The sequence below is a fragment of the Ipomoea nil genome, unplaced genomic scaffold (assembly GCF_001879475.1).
Source record: "Ipomoea nil cultivar Tokyo-kokei standard unplaced genomic scaffold, Asagao_1.1 scaffold1834, whole genome shotgun sequence".
Lineage (NCBI taxonomy): Eukaryota > Viridiplantae > Streptophyta > Magnoliopsida > Solanales > Convolvulaceae > Ipomoea > Ipomoea nil.
Window position 1 is genome coordinate 3013310 of NW_017618262.1, and position 10296 is coordinate 3023605.

A 10296-nucleotide genomic window follows, 5' to 3' on the forward strand; every position below is an offset into this window, starting at 1 on the left:
GGTTAAGTAAATATTTACAAACATAGGAATTTAATTACAAACGACGACCGGGACCTACACGCAGGTCAAGCCCCCTCTTCGTCCAAAGATTACAAAAAAAGAGGCTTAATGCCTAAACATAACGAGGTGCTCGGAATTCCAAGTCCCCTCGATTACCCGACCAGTTGTCGTCTCCAGTCGGTATGTACCCGGCCGTATGATCGCACTGATGATGTACGGCCCTTCCCAGTTTTGAGCCAATTTTCCGCCCTCCAAAGGCTGACTGGCCTCCCTTCGTCGCAGAACATAATCTCCAACCTGAAAATAACGAGGGTTGACCCGAACATCTTTAGAACTCTTAACTCGCTTCTGATACTCGGCCATACGTCGAGCGGCTAGCTCTCTTTTTTCTTCGACCCCATCGAGATCCACCGCCATAGCATGTTCATTCTCCTCGGCATTGTAGGTTCTCTCTCGATCGGTCGGGATCCAAGCCTCGATCGGGAGTCGGGCTTCAGCCCCATAAACCAGGGCGAAAGGGGTCTCCAAAGTAGCTTCCCTCGGGGTCGTCCGATAAGTCCATAAGACATATGGCAACTCATCGGCCAAACTACGACCAGCCGAGTGTAACTTCTTTTTCAGACCTTCCAAAATCGTCCGGTTCGCGTTCTCCACTTGACCGTTTCCCTGAGGGTAAGCCACCGACGACCGGACGTGAGTCGTCCCGGTCGTGGCCAAGAAGTTCTGGAAATATTGGCTTACGAATTGGCGGCCATTGTCGCTGATAAGGTGTACGGGCACGCCAAAGCAGGAAACCACATTACGCCAAAGAAAACGAGCACATTGCTGAGAGGTGATCGTAGCTAAGGGCTCGGCTTCTATCCACTTGGAGAAGTAATCAATGGCGACGATCACGAACTTTCTCCGACCAGAGAGCTGAGGGAAAGGGCCCAAGATGTCTACCCCCCACCTAGCGAAAGGAATTGCGGTCGTGACCGGCTGATAAAAGGTTGCCGGTCGTCCAGGCATCCGGGCGTACAGTTGGCACGTCTCACATTCCCGAGCTAACTTTTCACAGTCTAGCTGGAGGGACGGCCAATAGTACCCGATCAGCATGATACGACGGGCCAGGGATCGGCCTCCTTGATGTGAAGAGCAAATTCCCGAGTGCAGTTCCTTCATAACTATATCGGCCTCAAAGGCGGTCAAGCAGCGCATGAGGGGGCCTCCATACGATCGCCGATATAGACGACCGTCCAAGACTTGGAACCTTGGGGCTCTAAGCTTGGCCTTCCGAGCACGCTGTGGGTCGTCTGGGAGGCGACCGTGCTCGAGGTACTCCTCCAGATCGGTGATCCAATTGTCATCTACCGGTTGGATGGGACTGACCGGTAGCCGGTGAATACTGTGCCTCGGGATCACCAAGATCCGAGCTATCTTCGACATGTGTTCCGGGGCGTCTTGAGCTAATTTGGATAAGATATCTGCATCGACGTTATCCAATCGGGGTATGTGCCGGACGGTATATCCCCGGAATTGAGCGAGCTTCTCCATGGCAAGGTCTCGGTATAACTGCAAACGCTCACCATTGACTTCATAATCCTCGAGAACTTGCCCGACCACGAGCGCGGAATCGGTTTGAGCCCGGATGTATTCAGCCCCCAAGTCCCGAGCGCACTGTAAGCCGTTAATGAACGCTTCGTACTCGGCTTCGTTGTTGGTCGGGTGGAACTGGTACATGAGAGCAAAATAGACCTTGAATCCTTCCGGGCTCGTGACCACCACTCCTCCTCCTGCCCCTTTCTTGCTACTTGACCCATCTGTAGCCAGCGACCACCACTCAGCCTCGGGATCCGCAACCTCAGGAGGCCGGGTATCCCGGGCGGTGCACTCAACCAAGAAGTCCGCAAGAGCTTGACCTTTAATAGCCGGTCTCGGTCGGTATTCGATCCCGTACTGGGTCAACATTAACGCCCATTTGACTAGGCGACCTGATGATGAAGCGGTTCGGAGGACTGGCCCGATCGGCTGATCGGTCAACACGCGAATTGCTCGACCTTGGAAGTAGGGAGCCAACTTCTTCGCGGCAATGTATAAGGCGTAGACGACCTTCTCTAGCCGGGAATACCGGAGCTCGGGACCATGTAGCGCGTGGCTTACATAGTACACCGGTCGCTGGACCCCTTCCGGATCGGTTCGGCACAACACTGCGCTTACTGCACGATCGGACACGGCGAGGTACACGTCTAGCTCTTCTCCGAGCTCAGGCTTTGAGAGCACGATCGGTGACATGAGATATTCCTTCAGCTCATCAAAAGCCGCTCGGCATTCTTCGTCCCAGACGAATCCATTAACCTTCCGCAATACCTTGAAGAAAGGTAAAGCGCGCTCGGCTAGCTTGGAGAGGAACCGGCTGAGGGCTGCCAACCGACCGGTCAATTGCTGGACTTCCCGAACGGTGGAAGGTGGCTGCATGTCCAGAATCGCTTTTACTTTGGCCGGGTTAGGCTCGATTCCTCTCTTGGTCATCATATAGCCGAGGAACTTGCCGGTCTGAACCGCGAATGTGCACTTGGTCTGGTTCAGCCGCAACTGGTACTTCCTCATGATCTGGAAGCACTCCCGGAGGTCCCGAGTGTGGTCGGACCGGTCCCGACTCTTGACCAGCATATCGTCGATGTAAGCTTCCATCGTTCGGCCCAATAGATCGGCAAAGAGCATGTTGACCATCCTCTGGTAGGTCGCTCCTGCGTTCCGGAGGCCGAACGGCATCACTCGGTAACAATACAGCCCATCCGGGGTCACGAAGGCTGTCTTGCTCTCGTCTTCATGGTGCATCATGATCTGATGGTACCCCTTGAAGGCATCCATGAAGCTCATTAATTCGGCCCCGGCCGTCTCGTCCACTATCTGGTGAATGCTCGGTAGAGGATACGGGTCAAGCGGACAGGCCTTGTTGAGGTCCGTAAAATCGATGCACATCCTCCATGCTGGGGGCTTAGGAACAAGAACGATATTTGCCACCCACTCGGGATAGACCACCGGACGGATGTGCTCGATCGCCGCCATCTTTTTGACTTCTTCTCTGACAAACTCGCGGCGATCGGAGGAAAGGTGTCGTGTCTTCTGCACGACCGGCTTCGCTGCGGGATCGACGGCTAACTTGTGACAGATGACCGACCGATCGACTCCGGGCATGTCTTCGGGCCCCCACGCAAAGATATCAGCATACTCCCGGAGTATGGCCAAAACTTCCGCTCGAAGCTCGGGGGTGAGGGCTCGGCCAATCTTGATCTTCCTATCCGGGCGATCCTCGGATAGGGGAACTTCTTCTATCTCTTCGGAAGGCTCAGGCTGCTCCTTCCGTTCCTTAGCCTCCTCTTTGGCTATGGTGTTCACCCGGGAAGATGGACCAGAGTCACGTCTATTGACCGCTCGGGTGTAACACTTCCGGGCGGATTGGACATCGCCACGGACCACGCCGACCCCGTTAGGGGTGGGGAATTTCATGCACAGGTGGGGCATAGAAATTATCCCACCGATCTTCATGATGGCGGGTCGGCCCAAGATAATGTTGTGGACGCAATGGAGGTTGACCACAACAAATTCTAGCTCCGTTTGGATCGACTTTGGAGGTGTGCCGATCTCGACCGGGAGCGTTATCTTCCCCTCGGGGTAAATAAGAGCCCCGGTGAATCCTGACAGTGGTACACCGACCGGAGTCAGCTCCTTCCTGTCGAGGCCAAGCTTCTCGAAGACGTCCAAGTAAAGGACGTTCACGCTGCTGCCCGTATCCACCATAACCCTTTGGACGTCCGTCCCCGTAACGTCAATCGTGACCACGAGCGCCTCCATGCCGTGGTCGCTGCTGGTAGGTTGGTCCTCGAGGGTGAAGGTTATGGGCTCCATCTTCTGCCTCTTCCCGGTCTCCCGGGAATCCACTATTGCGACCGGGCAATTAGTCCGCGGTCGGGAAGCATCTTCCAGCCCGCCGAAAATGACGTGGATGGTAGGCTTTCCGGACAGGCGGTTACCGGACGGAGGGTCAGGGTCCCGTCGGTCATCATGACGATCGTCCCTTCGATCGTCTCTTCGGTCCTGACCTGACCGATCGGAGCGGTGATGAGAACGCCTATGATCTCTCCGATCGGTATTCTTCTTGAGCAGATCTTCCAACAATTGGCGCAAGTGGGTACACTCCTCGGTATCATGCCCGGCGCATCGATGGTAAGCACAGTGCTTACTCTTGTCAGAGCCGTCTCGATCGGGATGGGGGAGTTTGATGAGATTGCAGGACTGGGCGTATTGCATGGCCTCCGCTGCGGATCGGTTCAAGGCCGTAAACTCGCCAGGCCTGGTGCGGGATCGGGGATTATCATCTCCCGACCGATGCTCCGCCCGGCCGGCCGGTTTGCGGGACGAAGAGCCGACCTCCTGCAAGCGCTTTACGGCGTTCGCCTCGCCGGCGTTGGCGTAATCTGTGACCCTCCGAAGGGCTTCCTCGTAACTGGTCGGGGGGTGTAGGATGAAGTCCTGATACAAATGTCCCGCCCGGAGAGATATGTGGAGCATGTGGGTGGCGGTCGCATCGTCCATAGGCTCGACCTCCCCGACCGCTGCTTTCCATTTGATGAGGAAGTCGGTCAAGCTTTCCCCTTCTAGCTGCTTGGCCTTCTCGAGATACATGTAGGACTTCCTCACCACTTTGGAAGTGATGAACTTCCTCACAAATTTGATCGCCAGGGTCTCAAATTTATCGATAGACCCCGGTTGCAGGGTACGGAACCATTCTGCCGCCCGACCGGTGAGGGTCGAGTAGAAGGCCCTGCACATCACGGCGTCCGAAACGCCCTTCAGCATCATGTTGCTGAAAAAATCATTCACGTGGGCCTCAGGATCTGCCCGTCCGTCATAACTCTTCTCTCCAGAGACCTTTAAGTCAAGCGGGTAAGGCTGGGCCATTACCGCTGCTGTGAAGGGCGTCTGGTGCAGGGTCGATTGGTTGACCGGGGGCGTTGCAGGGTACGCATTCCTGAGCTGCGCAACTTCCGCCTGGAGGTTATAGAGCAATCCTCGGGTTTCGTTGAGCTCGGCGGCTTGAGCGGCTTGGGCTGTATCCCGAGCACGTCGCCGTCGGTGAGATCTCGACCCGCTATACCCAGATGAAGCCTCCTGACTAGCCTCCTGCATCTGTACGTCTTCTTGCCCGCGGTCCGGGTCTTGGGGTCCCAAACGCTGGCGCATCTCCGGTCGAAGACGATCAAAAGCTACCGCTCGGGCAACTTCTTCAGGGTCCTCCGCTTGGACGGCCTGAGCTGGTGCCTCCATCGCATCAGCACCCCCCGACCCCAACCGCGAATGAGCCGAGCGTCGAGCCCGGGATGCGGACTGACGCTGCGGCTCTACCTGTGCGGTCGGTTGTACTGGAGGGGCGGCGGCTGGAGCTGTATAAGCTGGCGTATATGGTGGATAACCAACCGGGGGAGTGTAACACATCGGTTGGCCTGGCCAATACCCGTACGGTGGAGGTGGGACCGGGTATGGATACTGGGCGGGATACATCATCGGCTGCTGCTGGTATGGCAGACCGGGTGTTGGGTATCCCGGTTGTATGTAATTCACCGGCTGCTGGGCGGCCGGGTATGCATTTGATGGATGCGGTGGTGAGAGGTTGAGGTTGAGGTCCATTGTCTGACCCTGCTGTTGGGTAGCATAGTGGTCAGAGGAGCTCGCCGCATCCGCCTGGTCGTCGGCAAAGTTGTTGTGTGCCCACGGATACATGTCGATATAGAGACCGGGTGCTCGTCAAGACGTTGGTTTCTTGCACGGGTCCCCACAGACGGCGCCAAAATGATACTGCTAATTATACGTAAGCAATATGTAATAACACGAGACCAATTAAAGCAAGTAAATGACTTTATTGATCACAGTAGAGGCCCTAAGTACAATCTACTTGGTTGCTTTGAGTACCGACTGAGTGCGGTCGGGATTCTCTAACAACAACCTATCGATCGTCCAAAAGTCCCCCACGCTGTAGCTACTGTGGGTATTTATAGCCGCTATGCCGGGGACAGGATTCCAGCCGTTCGGCATGTCCTCCACGTAGCCACCACGTGTCGTCCTCCCGGGTGCCCTGTCTGTCGTCGTAGAGAATCGCCACGTGTCTTTCGTCAGCTCTCTCGCCAAAGGGCTACCGCTTGGCGGTCGACACCGTCGCTCGGGCAACTCCCGGTCGGGGGCCGACCGGGTTCTTCTCAAGGAGCCCGACCTGTTACCTGCAAAGACAAAGAGAAAAAGACAAAGGCCTCTCGGTCGTGGTGAAGCTATGTCGGTCGGGATATTTCCTACCACTGGTACTGGTATGGGGACCCAAGAGGGGAGTATTCTGTTAAGAGTGGGTACCAGCTAATAGTGGGAGATTATCAAGGAAATAATGGGATATTTACAAAATGGCTGCACCTATGGAAACTCAAAATCCCACCAAAATGGAAAATGTTTCTTTGGAGAGCCGTTAGTGATATATTGCCTACCACTACAAATTTGCTTATAAAGAGGGTGGATGTGGAACCACAATGTGCCATGTGTGGAATATCTCAAGAGGACACAATGCATGCTCTAGTGTTGTGTGATTATGCAAGAAACATTTGGGAAAAATCTAACCTCACGATCCCCAATATAGTCACAAATGTTTTTCATGATTGGTTTGATGAACTCTTAAATGTTCTAGACTTTGATGGAATGTTATATGCAGCAGCAATTCTACTTTTAAATGTTCTAGACTTTGATGGAATGTTATATGCAGCAGCAATTCTATACAATGTTTGGAGAGCAAGGAACATGTCGGTCTGGGAGGCAAAGTTACCGCGCCCCGAGGTGGTACTCAAAGCCGCTGCTGCTGCCGGTTTAGCATGGACGCAGGCGCATCCATTGCCCACAGCCCGAGCTGTTGCGCTGCCATCTGGGACGGTTCAACCGCAAGGGGGATCCGGGCTGCATGGTGTCGAGTTGCATGCTGCCGAAACATCACATGGTCCGCCCAGGAGGATATGCCGTGTGGATGGAGGATTTATGCAAGGGACGGCCCAAGCTGCATTTGGGGCGGTCTTGCTAGATACGAACGGAGGCTACGCCGCGGCATGCAGTGGACCGCTACAAGGATGCTCCTCGCCACTCATGGCCGAGGCGCTCGCATGTAAGGAGGCTCTATCATGGTTGAAGGATCGGGGAGAACAGAATGTCGAGATATATACGGACTCTTTGACTACATCACTATCTTACTACACCAACCGTTGTGCTGCGCACATACTTAGGCTATGCCATTGACAGCTGCAGACTTACTGCATCATTATTTCAGTCTTATTCGTTCCATTTAATTCCTAGATTAGATAATTATTTAGCTCATGCTTTAGCAACTACGGCTTATCAGCAATCTGCTACTATGTATTGGGATCTGCTCCCACCAGATATTCTTTCGGCCTACTTTTAATGAAGCACCATATATTTTTCAAAACAAGTATTAAAAAAATATATAATATAAAATTTAACATAAACTTTGTTCAAATAATTAGCCCAACTAAATACATAGCATTCAAAGTTGAGCATCAAAGATTATAAATCAAGAACTTTAAAAATTATTTGATTTTCTTGATTTTTTTTAAACAAAAACAAATTTAGGTTAAGGTTTTTTTTTTTTTTTTTTTTTTTTTTTTAATCTTCTTTTGATTATTTAGAACAAAACTTAATATTTCAATTATGCTATTGTATTATTGGAATGATTTAGGTCATTATGGTATTAATATTTTTATATTTTTTTTATAATTGTACATTACTTTACAAATATTATACTATTATTTTTTTTTTATCGGACAAAATTGTTCTTACATCATTGTCAGACCTGTGCGGCCTAACTACAAAGTTGTTGATCATAAATACAATTACACATAGACTCTAAAACGGTAGGACTATTTTTCAAATAATTGACAATGTTAACATCATACTAGTTCCAATTCAACAAGTTTACACATCAGAATTTTATCAATGCATGAAAATTTCTAAAGAAATTTGTAAGTTAATATTTACTATATCATTATAACAATATCTATTGTAACTATATATTTTGAATTATTTATTATCATTCTCTATTGAGAGCAATTGTAGCAATTGTCATTGACAAACTTTCAAAACAATTTGTCTCAACAAGGAATGAAAATTTAAAAAAAAAAAATCATTGATTTCATTATTGTTGATGAAAAGTATGTATGCCACTTTATTACTCTTATTAAATTATTAAATATATTAAATTAAATAAATTAGTAGCTACAACAAAAATAATACATATGCATTTAATTAGTTTAAAATTGGATGTCTATAATGCTTTATTTAAATAAAATTATTCATTATTCATTATAAAAAAAAATTTAAAAGAAATATAATTTCATTAGTTATATTATCTATATTTTCTACAATTCAAAGATTCCTTACCTTCTAATTTATTAATTTATTATATTCACTACATTGTCTATTGTCTTCTTTTTTACATTATCTTGTAATTAAATATCAAAGTAATAATACAAAACATGTTATATATATTTATTTACCAAGTATTTTATAGAAATATAATAAATATTAATATTTTGTTCAATACTTTCACATGATAACCTACGACACACATCTCACAAAACATGAAACATGTAGGAGAAAAACTACCACTACTAAATATCAATAGGTGTTTGTAAGATAAAGAGTTCATATTACAACTAAAATCTCAGTCATATACACAGCAAGACAAATCTAAAGCTTCCTACACCATAATCTCATTGCATGATGAATCTTTCTATGTTGCCACCGGTAACCTAATTGCACATGACACACTACCAATAAAAATAAAAATAAAAATAAATGAGAGAGAACATGTACTGAAGATGAAAACAATGGCAATGCTACCCAAAAGAGAATTAAGAAGAATTAGAGAAATTTAAACAAAAAATAGTATTTATTTAGACTATCGCTTTAAAACTAAGTATTTAGACTAGCGTTATTACAAAGTTACAAACATTTATTTTAGTGACAATTATAATCAACCTCTCATACATTATATTGAATTTATATACTTTAAATTACCGATTTAAATAAACAAATTCAACATTTAATTTACCTATGCATAAACATCTCCTATATAATATTGCATTGATATAATCATTGGGCATTATCCCATTCGCGCGTAAAAAAACTATATATATATATATATATATATATATATATATATATATATATATATATATATACACACACACACACACTAATAAGAGTCCAAGAGAGTTAGGCCTATAATGGGTATAAAAAATGGCAGTCAAATTTTTTAATCAAATGAATGGCTCAGATTTGATCAGATTTTAGTTTTTCCGTAAGATTTCCTAATTTATCCTTAATGAATATGATTATTGGTTAACTTTTCCGTTAAATATTATCTTTTCCGTTAATTTCTGTTAGTTCACCGTTAACTTACTCATTGATTTCAATAAGAAAGGTCTTAGGTTCGAACCCCATTCCAATCAAAGTTGGCATAATTAGTACTCTACTTTAATCTTATTAAGGTCTTAGGTTCGAACTCCATCCTAATCAAGGTCTTAGGTTTTTTTTTTTGTTTTTTTTTTTGTTTTTTATAAATAATATGTTTTATTTTTAATAAATAAAAAATTATTTTAAAAATAAATAAAAAAACACATGTCAATCCCACATGGCTTTAACTTGATAAACAAGTTAACTTGGACTTAATTGAACAATTTTACCGGTTTAGAGGACTTCAATGACACTTTTTTTACTTAGAGGATCCAATTGCACTATCCATGCAACTTAGGGGACTAATTTGACACTTTAAAAAAAAAAATAGATAGTACTCGACATTTGTCGCGTGTTAATGTCACTGTCTCTTCTTTAAGAAGAGACGACGTCGTTTAGGACCGTGGTGCACACAGTTGTGTGGACCACGGTCCATGCAATAAGCATTGGAGAATGGTTGATAGAGGATTAGAACATTCATTATCACAACAATTGAGTATCAAACGTGATTTATTTAAAAGTTATAGACTAAACGTTAAATAACAAAATAACCGTGGGTTTAAAAGTATAATTAATTAAAGTTATAGGTATGAATACCAAACGCGTGTTTAATCTCCATTTTCAGCCGACCCTTCCTTCACAACTTCATCGTTCTATCTGTGGTCTTCACCGTCTCCAATTGGAGGTTCTTGACTAATTGAATGAGGTTGATGAATTGAAGAAGAAGAAAATTGTGTATTGACGATTAAAGGTACATCA

At 46.5% G+C, this 10296-nt stretch overlaps 1 protein-coding gene across 1 annotated transcript; it reads left to right on the forward strand.

Annotated features, from left to right (window-relative positions):
- The first annotated feature begins 6471 nt into the window (after positions 1-6471).
- On the forward strand, positions 6472-7302 carry LOC109192848. The gene has a single exon (XM_019343549.1). The coding sequence runs from the start codon at positions 6472-6474 to the stop codon at positions 7300-7302; it is 831 nt and encodes a 276-aa protein (XP_019199094.1).
- Positions 7303-10296: the final 2994 nt, after the last annotated feature.